The sequence below is a fragment of the Hylobates moloch genome, unplaced genomic scaffold (genome assembly GCF_009828535.3).
Source record: "Hylobates moloch isolate HMO894 unplaced genomic scaffold, HMol_V3 SCAFFOLD_21, whole genome shotgun sequence".
In the NCBI taxonomy this organism is placed as follows: Eukaryota; Metazoa; Chordata; class Mammalia; order Primates; family Hylobatidae; genus Hylobates; species Hylobates moloch.
Window position 1 is genome coordinate 178,167 of NW_026652296.1, and position 11,311 is coordinate 189,477.

At 60.4% G+C, this 11,311-nt stretch overlaps 2 protein-coding genes across 9 annotated transcripts in view; one reads left to right on the plus strand and one right to left on the minus strand.

The window, feature by feature from the left end:
- Positions 1 to 7,596, minus strand: part of OPRL1 (opioid related nociceptin receptor 1) — a 17,211-nt gene extending 9,615 nt beyond the window's left edge. Inside the window, exons 1-4 of one of the 5 annotated variants that reach the window (XM_058433126.1) lie at positions 6,518 to 6,654; positions 6,051 to 6,145; positions 1,418 to 1,595; positions 562 to 827 (exon numbers count right to left, since the gene is read on the minus strand). In XM_058433126.1, coding sequence (XP_058289109.1) covers positions 562 to 794 — 233 coding nt within the window. In that variant the 5' untranslated portion in view covers positions 795 to 827; positions 1,418 to 1,595; positions 6,051 to 6,145; positions 6,518 to 6,654. Of the gene's footprint in view, positions 1 to 539; positions 828 to 1,417; positions 1,596 to 6,050; positions 6,146 to 6,517; positions 6,655 to 7,494 lie in introns of those variants that run through there. The other 4 variants (XM_058433127.1, XM_032142903.3, XM_058433128.1 and 1 more) reach the window with 4 other exon arrangements.
- Positions 7,597 to 7,805: 209 nt separating this feature from the next.
- LKAAEAR1 (LKAAEAR motif containing 1) lies at positions 7,806 to 9,309 on the plus strand. Of its 4 annotated transcripts, none has more exons than XM_058433056.1 (4): positions 7,822 to 8,315; positions 8,447 to 8,857; positions 8,980 to 9,118; positions 9,191 to 9,309. In XM_058433056.1, exons 2-4 carry the CDS (start codon positions 8,456 to 8,458, stop codon positions 9,295 to 9,297), a joined length of 648 nt encoding a protein of 215 aa, XP_058289039.1. In that variant the 5' UTR covers positions 7,822 to 8,315; positions 8,447 to 8,455; the 3' UTR covers positions 9,298 to 9,309. The 4 variants fall into 4 exon arrangements, with proteins under 4 accessions (XP_058289037.1, XP_058289039.1, XP_058289040.1 ...); XM_058433057.1 differs by having other exon boundaries at positions 8,980 to 9,102; XM_058433054.1 differs by having other exon boundaries at positions 7,806 to 7,880; positions 8,980 to 9,309.
- Positions 9,310 to 11,311: the final 2,002 nt, after the last annotated feature.

An 11,311-nucleotide genomic window follows, 5' to 3' on the forward strand; every position in this document is an offset into this window, starting at 1 on the left:
CCCCACACTGCCCCCACACGGCCCCCTCAACCTCAACTATCAGCTGCTCTCTCAATGGCCCCCACAAGTTTTCCCATCTCTGAGCACCAACAGATCATGGGCTCAGCCACAGACACCTGCCATGAGCAAGAGCCCTGGAGCCTGAGAGGGGTTTCAGAACCGTCCCAGCTCCAGCCCCTGCACCTCCCTTCGCCCATCTAGGGAATGGGCTGAAAAAAGCCTCTCCCAGGGCCACTGTGGGATCTCATGAGGTCATTCAAGCAGACAGCTTGACACAGAGCCTGGTCCACAGCTCAAACCAGGGGTCAGGGTGGTGACATCTCTGCCTGGGACAGAGCGGGGTGGGCCAGGGCCAGCCCCCTCCCCTCCCCTCCCCTCCCTGGGGAGGGGAGCACCCAGGGCCTCAGGATTGACCCTGCCTCCTGGACAGGGTCAAAAACATTGAATGGGGGAAGCAGGAAATCAACAGCTGCTCAGGCCCGTCCAGAACAGGCCCCGCCTCAGTTTCCCCCTCTGCAGCTGTGTGGGACTCACCAGACACGAACTTGCGGCCCAGCCTACCTGAGGATGACGTACATGACAAGGCAGTTCCCCAGGAGCCCTCCAACACACACGGCCAGGTACAGCCCCACGATGGTGACCTTGAGCCCGAGGGGCAGGAAGGCGCCGTGGCTGGCATTGAGCAGCAGATGCGGAGGCAGCAGACTGTGGTTGGGGCTCAGGACGGACAGGTTGCCCTGCAGGTGGCTGCCGTAGATCACCTCCCAGAGCGGGGCGGGGAAGAGGGGCTCCATGCCACTGCCCTGCAAATCCACTCAGTGCAGTACCTGGGACAGAGCACAGAGACAAGTGGCTGCAGTGCCAGACACACGCCCAGCAGAGGCCTCACAACCTAGCACGTGCAGCCCAGCAGGCACATGGACCCCCACACTGGGCAGCCACAGGCACTGAGGCACACGGGCACACACACCAGAACACACAGGCACACATGCACATGCAGGGACACATGGAGACACGAGGACATGTGTGCACAGACAGGGACTCACAGAACACAAAGACACATATGCACCCGCAAGGACATGGTCCCATTTGGTTTAGAGACTCACACACAGGCTGTCTGGAGGCAGCTACGCCCCAGGACACGTGTCCACCCACAGGGACTCATGAACACACAGCCACTCGTGTGTTCACAGCACAGGGATGCAGGGACACAAGTCACACACACAGACACACAGAAATGCCCAAACCTGCCCTCACGCACACGCAGGCACCAAAGAGACTGAGACACACCCAGAAACCCTTGGGACCCAGCCTTCCTCCTGGGAGCACAGCTTCCTCCTGCCCCCTCCACCCGCCCTGCTTTGCTGCAGTCTGTCAGCAGGACCCCCACCCGACCTCCAGCGGCTCAGGCCCTTACCTCTGCAACCTCCTTGGGAGCTGGGACCACCGTGGAGACCCCCACCCTCAGCCGGCCAGCAGTCGAGCACAGGTGCAGAGCAGGGTAGAAGAGGCCCTGCCGCCACTCGCCTCAGTACAGGATCTTCTCAGCAGACGCCAGACCAGACGCAGCAGCCAAGTGAGCCGGCAGCCCAAAGCTGGGGGGGAGGGGGAGGAGGCTGCAGCTCCAGAAGGGGAGGGCCTACGCAGGCTGGAGGAGGGGGGGGCTGCGGGAAGGTGGGTCACCGCACCCAGGGCTGCGCCGGCCCCACACTGGACGGGGACAGACACACAGACCAGGACACACATACAGAGACAAAAAAGGAGGCTCAGACCCACAGACCCTAGACGGAGACACATGCACAGGCCAGGACACACGGACAGAGATGCCCACGGGTTCACAGACACAGGATTGGAGACACAGGACAGAGAGACACACACAAGGACACACAGACTCACACCTGGGGACGGAGCCTCAGGGAGACACACACAGAGACATGCTCACAGACTCGGACACACAGACACGGGGACCACGACTCACACAGAGACACAGCCTTGGACAGACTGGCCTGGACCCCCCAGCTGGGCTCCCAGCACACCGAAATGCCCCCACCTGGCCGGCTCTCGACAGATCAAAGCTTCGTTGTAAACAAGCAGGCAAGATGCTTGGGTCCAGGACACGGCACTGGCCCAGCACCTACTGTGTGCTCCTGGAGCTCAGTCACCCCCACCATACCCGGCGACTGCTGAGAGCATGAAGCCGCAGAGGTGTGAGGCCACCTGTCACAGTGGCAGACAGGGTTGAAACCCAGGTCTGTTCGTCACTTGGAGACACGCCCAGGGCACCTCTGCCACAGCTGGGTCCGAGATCAATGCCTGAGCATCACTCCCTCAGACAGGCCCCTGGCACCCACACAGCTGAATGGCTCCTTTAGAGTTGCCTCCTTCTCAGCACGGGGGTCCCATGCCTGACCCACTGAGATGAAAGGTCACAGGTCAAGGCCGTGTGGGTGACCCCTGAGCTGAATCACCAGCTCCCTCCCGGTCATGGGGTCGTACTTCCTGCACGAGCTTTGCAGGAGAACCAGACCTCTCCCCACACAGCTCAGACCCTGCTCAGAGCACCTTCTCCAAGAGTGGGGACCTGGTTGCTAGGCAACTGGCAGCAGCGTTGCTAGGATACCTGGCAAATCAGGAGAGGATGGAACAGGCAGATGCCCCAGGACCCAGCATCCCTCGCTGTCCCCCAGGATTTCTCCCTGCATCTTCACGGCAACCAAGACTCAGGGACACGTGTGAAGGCACGGGGCACGTCAACAGAGACACTCAAGGGACACATGGGGACACACATTCCTGGAAACACACACACAGATGCCCAGACAGGCATACGGGTGAACACACAGAGACATGGGTACACACTCAGAAATGCAGACACTCACAGGGATGCACAAACACACGGGCCACACACATGCAAGATGACGCCAAGGTGCACACAGGCACATGGGTAGACCTAGAGTGTGCATGGACACCTGTGGGAACAGGCAGACACAGACCAAGGCCCTCCGACAGCCAGAGGACACACACATGCACAAACACGCTCTCCAGGCAAAGCTCAAGGGTGAGCCCCCTGACCTCAGGAGCCGAGAGGGGGCAGGAATCCAGGCAGGCTCGGACTCCTGCAGCCCTCCGCCCCAGCTGGGCTCACCAAGGTGTGAGCAGGAGACCCTAGACCCTCCTACCTGAGCTTCCTGAGCCTGCCTCCCAGCCTGGGACCCAGCCTGGGCACTGCAGGCACTGAGGGTGCGCAGAGCAGAGACCTTGTAAGGGAAGAAGGGCAAAGGAGCCCCACCTGATGTCCCTGGCCCAGGAACCAGTGTCAGAGGCCAGGGCAGAGTGCTGGACACAGGCACCTCATCCCTGCTACTGCAGATACCTCTCCCTTAGCCTGTCTGCCTTCCACCTGGGTCACCCCACAACTTCCTCCCTACAGGCAGAGACGGGGAGGATGAGGGGTTGGGATGGCGAGGAGGAGTAAAGGGAAGGAGTAGAGAAGAAGTATGGAGAGATCAAGAGAGAGGGTGGGTAAGGAAGGAGGGGAGAAGGGGGAGGAAAACACGTTGGGGATAGGAGGACAGGAAGAAAGGAGGGGGGATGAGGTCAGACCTAGCTCCCTGACCCCCACCTCTTTTGACCCCAAGCCTTCTCACCCAGCAATAGCAACCAGCCACCTGCACCCCCACCAAGGCAGCTCCCAGCTCTGCCTTGCCTGGCCTTTCAGGAGTCAATAGAGACCTCAACTCCCTTTGTGGGAGCCGTTCAGGGTCCAGCAGAAGGCCGTGGCCTCCCCAGTCCAGGTGTTCACAATCTTATCATGTGTTCCCTTGAACTTCCTGTGTGTTCTGTGTCATCCTGCCCTGACATGTTCATAACCATAGAACCCAGGACAGCTCCTCCCTCCCTTGTGCCTGCTGCAAACCCCCTGCACAGACCCTGGCATGCTGAATAGCCTAGGCCCCCTGCACAGAACCTGCCCCCACCCACATAGACCCCTAGACCCCTGGTACAGACCTTGCCCCTGCACTGACCCTGGCATGCTGAATAGCCTAGGCCCCCTGCACAGAACGTGCCCCCACCCACATAGACCCCTAGACCCCGGTACAGACCTTGCCCCTGCACTGACCCTGTCCACCTGCCTGCACACAACCTGTCCCCCCTGCACAGATCCTGCCCCCTTGCAAAGATCCCGGCCACTCTGCACAGATCCTGGCCACTCTGCACAGATCCCGGCCACTCTGCACAGATCCCGGCCACTCTGCAAAGACCCCGGCCACTCTGCACAGATCCTGGCCACTCTGCACAGATCCTGGCCACTCTGCACAGATCCCGGCCACTCTGCACAGACCCCGGCCACTCTGCACAGATCCCGGCCACTCTGCACAGATCCTGGCCACTCTGCACAGATCCTGGCCTCCCTGCAAAGACCCCGGCCACTCTGCACAGATCCCGGCCACTCTGCACAGATCGTGGCCACTCTGCACAGATCCTGGCCTCCCTGCACAGATCCTACCCCTTGCACAGATCCTGACCACACCTGCAAAGATCTAGTGCCCCCAAAACCTGGCACAGACCGTGTCCCCACCCCACATAGATGCTATCCCCATGCATAGATCTTGGTCCATCTGTACAGATCCTGCCCTCCCTGGACGGGTCCTGTCCCCCAACTCCCTTGAACAGACACTGACTCCCAATGTAGATCCTACCCACTGCACAGATCCTGGCCCCACTGCAAAGATCCTGCATGCTGCACAGATCCTGTCACCCCCTAAAAGTCCTCCCTGCAGAGACTCTTGCTCCCATGCAGAGATCCTGGCCTCAATGCACAGATCCTGGCCCCTGTGCAGATCCTGGCCCCTTGCATGGATCCTGCCCCACCCCAGCCAGCTCCAGTCCTACCTCCTCCAAGAAGCCTACCCCAGGACCCCCAGCCCTGGGAACCTTCCTAACTTGGCCATGATTCAGTAATACGGCTGCCAGGCTAGGCCTGTGAGCTTTGGTCTCAGCAGATACCCTCTGAGAGTGTGGTCATGGACCCAGCAGGGCCTCACAGGAGGCAGGCGCCTGGCCCCTCACAGGCACAGTCTTAGACAGAAGGACAGGCCTGGTCACCTGGCTAGGGGAGTGGCCAGGTGTGACACTGACGGTGCTCCCTGGGGTTGGCAGGGGCTCAGCCCTGGACCCAGAAAGGCTCCCACGCAGGAGAACTGGTGGTGCAGATGAAATGGCCCAGGTTTCTCTAGACCCCTAATAGAGTCCTTCCCTCCCCCAACCTGCCAAGGGTGGGGTGGTCCCTCCAGAAGGGGGAAGGTAGAATCAGGGTCCTATATAGAACATATATGTCATGCAAGAGATAGCAAGAGACACATGTTATATGAGAGAGCAAGACAACCTCAAACACACATGTCCTGGGCAGGCAAAACAATATGCGAGGATACTAGGGATAGCCCAAGACATGAACGATGTGAATGACAGCACAGAGCTTGTGTGCGAGGATACTAGGGATAGCCCAAGACATGATACGATGACATGCGAATGACAGCACAGAGCTTGTGTCCACAGATTACCGTTAAAGCCTGACACAGGCTGCTCTTGGAGCTCCTGGGTATTTGGGCAGGCCTGGGTTCCCGGGTGAGATTCACACCCACTCACCAGGCAAATACACACACCTCACTCTCATTCAGTGACTCAGAATCAGCAAACGCCAGACGGCAGCTGGAGCACTGTCCTTCGTCCTCCCCACTCCCACCCCCAGGGCAGGCACAGTCTACCCTCCTCCTTCCACAGGTTCACCACTCTGGGCTGGCCAAGAACAGGAATCAAGGCAGAGGGTCTGGCAGCCCCTCACAGAGCAGCCATCCCCCGGGGAAGCCAGTCACCAGGCCATACATTTGTGCTATTAAAAAAGTGAAAGAATTTTACCAATTCTGAGTTTCGTCAAAATAAATTACTTTGTCCTTATGATTTTAACTTTACAAAATTTATATACAATGACAAAAAAAATTGAGTTGTAGCTTCTCAATATAATGTCAAATTTTGTAGTCATTAATAAAGCTTACTAATTTGACTTGAAGTTTCATTGTCAGGCCTTGGCAGCAATAAACATGCTTTTAGATCTCAGCATTTCCGTTAGCCCTTGAAAAACATGTGAATCCTGGGGACAGAAACAGATGGGAGCTGTCGGCCTGCTGGGTCCCTCACAGTTGCTGGACCCCAAACACACAGAGAACGCCTCCCTCCTTGCAGAACTGCAAATGTGTGGAGAAACAGTAGGGGTGAGGAATGTGAGCCAGGTAGGCCCTGGGAGTACCTGCTGGGAATTATGAACTAGGGGGTGTCAAGGTTTTCCAGTCCTATAAAAACAGGTTACAAGCCTCTTCTTGCAGAACAGAAGAATATTCCCCTACTCCCCACGTGACTCCCCCACAAACGCCAAGAGCCAGGAAGCACCCCCTCCATGTGTCCCCCTGGCCTGGGCCCAGGGAAGCTGAGATGATGGTCCAGGTCCCTGTCTCAAAGGACTCACCCCTACGGGAGCGCAAAGGCTGCCCGGAGAAAGCAGCTGCTGGGTGAGCATCCCTAACAGTCACTGCTGCTTCCGGAGACCAGGGACCTTCCTCAAGCTGAGCTGGTGCTGCAGCGCAGGCAGGACCCGAAAGGCCCCTGCAGGAGAGGAGGGAACAGCACCAGGAAGGGCCTTCCTGGGGAGCCGCAAAAGCTTGAGGGCTGGAAGGATGGGCCTAGCCATGGGATGGGGTGCCAGCTCTGGGACACAGGGCTGAATGTCAAAGTTTACCCTCTTACTGAGAGGCCAGGGCAGTCTCCCAGAAACAATGGGAACACCAACAGCCTCCTGCCAAAAGGCCAGAACCTCAGCTAAGACCCTGCTCCTCAGCTAGGACAGCCCTACTCCCAGACTCACAGGTTCCAGACTCCCAGCAAGGTGTCCCAGTGGCAGGTCTGTGAATACACAGACAGCACAGACATCTCGTGGAAGTAACAGATACGTAACAGATTGGACTTTGTGCACTAATTTTTGCCTAAACTGTGGAATAAGCACATGAATTAGGAAATTCTAGAACACACTTATGAGTGCCTGAAGAAATTATAAAATGATTAAGTAGTTAATCGAGAATTAGTTACAAAATAAAGGAATGCACAAATAGATTTCCAAAATCTAGTACCTAGGACCCAAGATCCCAAGACACAGGGTTCAGCAAAACCCAGCTCTAGTCCTGGGGACACCAGGACCCCTGAGACCCCAAACTTGCCCTAGAAGAGGTGAGGGGTCCTGAGTTCTGCCCCATTATCCCTTTCTGTGAACACCAGCGGCTGGGACCAGGGCCCCCTGGCCATCAGAAGGGAATGGGCCTGAACCACAAAGGTCTCCTCATAGCCGAGGGCCCCACCCACAAAACTAACCCCAAAGACCCCTCAAGCCAGGAACCTGGGCCCACAACCCCTAGGATGGCACGTCTGCGGCCGCCTGGAAAGGACGCTCACCCAAGCTGGAGAAGCCGCTGGCTCTATGCCTCTATGCCCCGATGGCCCCTATGAGGGGCGAGTCCACGCCCAGGCTCTAACCCAGGGCCCTCCGGAGGGGACCCTGCCCCCCCACCCCCCACCCCCCGCCACCACAACCCGCCCCACCTGGTCGAGGGAGGGGCAGGACTCCCGGTTGCTGGGCAACCGCGTCAACAAGCCCGAAGAGTCTGGGCAACAGCGGAGGTTCTACTGACCAGAGAAGGCAGCAAGGAGGGGGTGTGGGGACCAAGAGGTGGGGGCTGGGCCTCAGTTGCAGGAGCTAAGGAGGGGCGGGGGCGTTAGCCGCCGCTGGGGCTGGCCTGGCTCTGCCTCTGGCACAGCGAGCCCAGCCCTGGCTGGACAAGGTGGCAGCTATAGGCTGGGGCCGGGAAGGAAGGAGCTAGCTGGGCTTTTGGACCCTCCCTCCTCTGTCACCTGCCCCTTAGGCTCTGCTCCCCACAACCATCTAGGCCCCGAAGGGGAAGAGCCAGCTGTCTGGTGGGAGACCCTGACTGTCGGGGACCGCAGACATAGGGGCACAACGAAGGTCCCCCAGGCGTCACCTAGAGCTCTCCATGTGGCGCCCACCCTGGCAGGGCCTTAGATCAACTCAGGGGGGTCTCAGCATTTTCTCAATTCAAACAGAACAGTCCATAGGGTAGGAAAGATATTTCCTACAACTGAGTTGATCAGAAAGTTCTAGTTGACTGCAGGACTGAGCAGGATCAGCCGATGGCAGAGCTGCCGGGGACGTGCGCTCGGGAGAGGGACAGCGCCTGGGCAGAGCTCAGAGGCTGGGGGTGCGGAACTCAAAACCGACTGCGGAGAGCCCAGCGGGCGGGAGCTGGGGCGCACGGTGGGGCCCTGCCGAGGGGCGGGCAGGGCCCGGTGCCAGCCCCGGCACCGACGGGACGCCCTCCTCCCTCCGCAGGGCGGGTGGATGCCGCCGCCGGCGAAGGAGGGCGGGCGCAAGGCCCCGCGGGAGCGAAGCGGGAAGAGCGCGCCAGGTGCTGCGCGGGGTGAGGAGTGCGCCAAGGGGGCGCCCGCGACAGAGCCCCCCAAGCCGGGCTGGGCCCTGACGCCGCAGGGACTGGCGGCCATGCCCCCTGCGCAGCGTCACCGCCATCTGCTCTTCGGCGACCTGCTGGAGGACGTGGGAGCGGCGGCCTCCACCTTCCCGTGCGGGTCGGTGGAGCCGGGGTACCGCATGCCCGACCCGCGCCCGTGGACGCAGTCGCTCGAGCTGCCCGCCGAGCGCCAGAACCGGCTTCTCGGCGTCCTTAAGGCAGCGGAGGCCCGCGGGCGAGTCCGCGCCCTGCGTCTGCGCTACACCCGCATGCGGGTGAGGCGAGGGGGTCGGAGGGCGGAGGGGGCGCACGGGGAGCGTGGAGCGGAGCCGGCCGGGGCGGGGCGGGGCGGGGCCGGGCGGGGCGCGGCGCGCGCTCAGCTACCCGGGCCCGGCAGGCCGAGGAGATCGCGCTGCTCATCCAGCGGCAGAAGTCCGCGTGTGCCGCCATCCGGCTGGAGCTGTTCCTGCCGCCGCAGCTGAAGCCCACGCGGATCCCGGACCCCCTGGACCGCCAAGAGGTGCCGACAAGCCCTGGTAGGGGCGGGGAAAGGGGAGGTGCCCCGCCCGCCTCCGCACACGCCGGGCCCCAGCCTCTCTCCCCCGCAGCGGAGGCGCTTGGAGACCATCCTGGGGGAGAACGTGGATGGCACCATCTTCCCGCGGTGACGGCGACTCAGAGTGTGCGACGCGCCCCAGCCTCCCACATAAAGTGATAATTCTCCGAAGCCTCGCTGGTCTTTCTGCTGCCACTCCCCAGGACCCCCGAGGGAAGCGGGGAGTATGGACCCTGCCTCTCCCATGCACCTCACAGACATCAGGGTACAGAGAGTGGGGCCTCTCCCAAAAAAGTGGGGAGACGCAAGTGGGTGAGTGTGAAAGTAACAGGTCAGGGACACGCCTACCCCTAATCCCGACCTGCCCCCCACTGGCAACCTGGCGTTCTGTGGATCTATGGGAGGTCCCCAGTCTTGGGGAGGACGGAGAAAGAGCCTGTCTCAGCCAAAGTCACACCCCCAGAAGTAAGGGTAGCCTCAGGCTGCAGCGGTCCCGGGTGCAGGTCATCCCACCAGGGGGCCAGGGAGAGGGCCGTGCTGTGGGCAGCGGAAGTGACCTAAGCTGGCCTTTGAAGAGGCAGCAGCTGTGCCCAGAGGACCAAGAGACTGGGAAAGGGGAACCCCTGCTGCCCCCAGACAAAAAACCCACCCTCTGGCCTTCCTTTCCATCCTGAATAGCCTCCTGTGACCCCTTTAATGCCCACGCCACACCCCCACACCTCCCCCCACACACACACCCCACACACACTCACGCATGGAGTAGGAAAGGGAACCACCGCGTCCCATTCTGACAAACAGGCCCACGACCTACAAAATCCCTGGACTCTGAAAAGCCCCGAGGTTTCTGGGCAGACCTTCCTTTTCTCCCCGACATGAGCTCTTTGCAGAAGCTGGGGCTTCCCTAGGCCCCGCTTCCTTTTCCTCCCTCCCAGCCTCCTGCCCAGCAGGCTGCACAGAAGCAGGAACTACAGGAACTCAGACAAACCGCTTCTCCTGCTAGGGGGCTCCAGCTGACTGCCTGGAGCCTGAGAGCAGATCTGGAAGGAGGGGCAGAGGTCAGAACTGGGGTCCAGAAGGGATCCTGTTCAATGGCAGCCAGTGTTTCTCCCCAACCCCGGCCAGGGGGTGGAGCCCTGCGCACTCGCCCCTCAGCCAGCCCTTCTCCCCGTGCACCAGGCTATTGCTGCCCTTGGCCTTGACCCAAGCCCAGACTATACAGAGCTCAGAAGTCAGCTGACAAGGAGGGGACAGAGAGATGGCAGGAGGGGTTTCAGGAAGGGAAGGGTAGGGAGGAAGGAAGCCAGGGAGAAGGGGCTTGAGCAGGGGCAGACAGACAGGGAAGGGAGGCAGTCTGTCCAGGAGTGGCAGCCACTCACAGCCTGATGTGCTTGTGACATGTGATGACAGCCAGCCCTGGTGTCCTCTGGCCAAACTCCCTGCAGCCTGGACCCCAGGATTCTGTGTCTTGGGGATTGACTGAGTGCCTAGAATGAGTTCATCTACTGGGAGAATCACGTATTATTTCATCATTTCTCTGAGACTCCATTTCTTCATCTTTAAAATGAGGGTCTTGGTGCAGTGCCCCACAGCCGCAAGTGCTCCGAAGGGGATGGGTCACTCTGCATCAGACAGGCAAGAGGGAAGAGGGGCAGAGACAGGCACAGCAGAGAAGGCCAGCAAGGCAGTGACCTCAGTGACTGCACCAGGGCAGGCCGGCGCTCGGGCCCTTTGATCCCCATGAAAAGGCACGGCGGCGGCGGGGGGCGGGGGGGCTCTGTGCAAAGGAGGCTGGGGAATGGGGCCTGGAGGGACGCCTGCCTGTAGAAAGCTCTATGGGAAGGAAGGCATGTGGTCCAAAGCCCAATATATTGAGGGCTGTGAGGGGGCAGAGGGTCCTGGGTTCAAATCCCAGCTCCACCATCAACTGCCCAGCTCACCTGGCTCCACCCATGGACTTCAGGGATGCTGTGTGCCAAGAGGCAGAAGCCAGGGGAGTGGAGAGCAGGCCCAAGGGGCCAGAGGAGACGGGGGAATGATTGCAGGGTTGTAGAGTGACCCGAGGGGGCAGGGAGGGCACTGACCTTCACCCCCTGCCAGCTGCCCACAGCTGCATTTTCCCACAGCAGAGACAACAGGCCGGCTCAGTGGGGTCAGCCTGGTGGTGTGTGGCCTG

What these genes read in the sequence shown, in the direction of transcription:
- LKAAEAR1 (XM_058433054.1), top strand. Translation starts at nt 8,456, where the DNA reads ATGCCGCCGCCGGCGAAGGAGGGCGGGCGCAAGGCCCCGCGGGAGCGA. An exon ending in TGCGCTACACCCGCATGCGG is followed by an intron (nt 8,858 to 8,979) that starts GTGAGGCGAGGG and finishes CGGGCCCGGCAG; the next exon opens with GCCGAGGAGATCGCGCTGCT.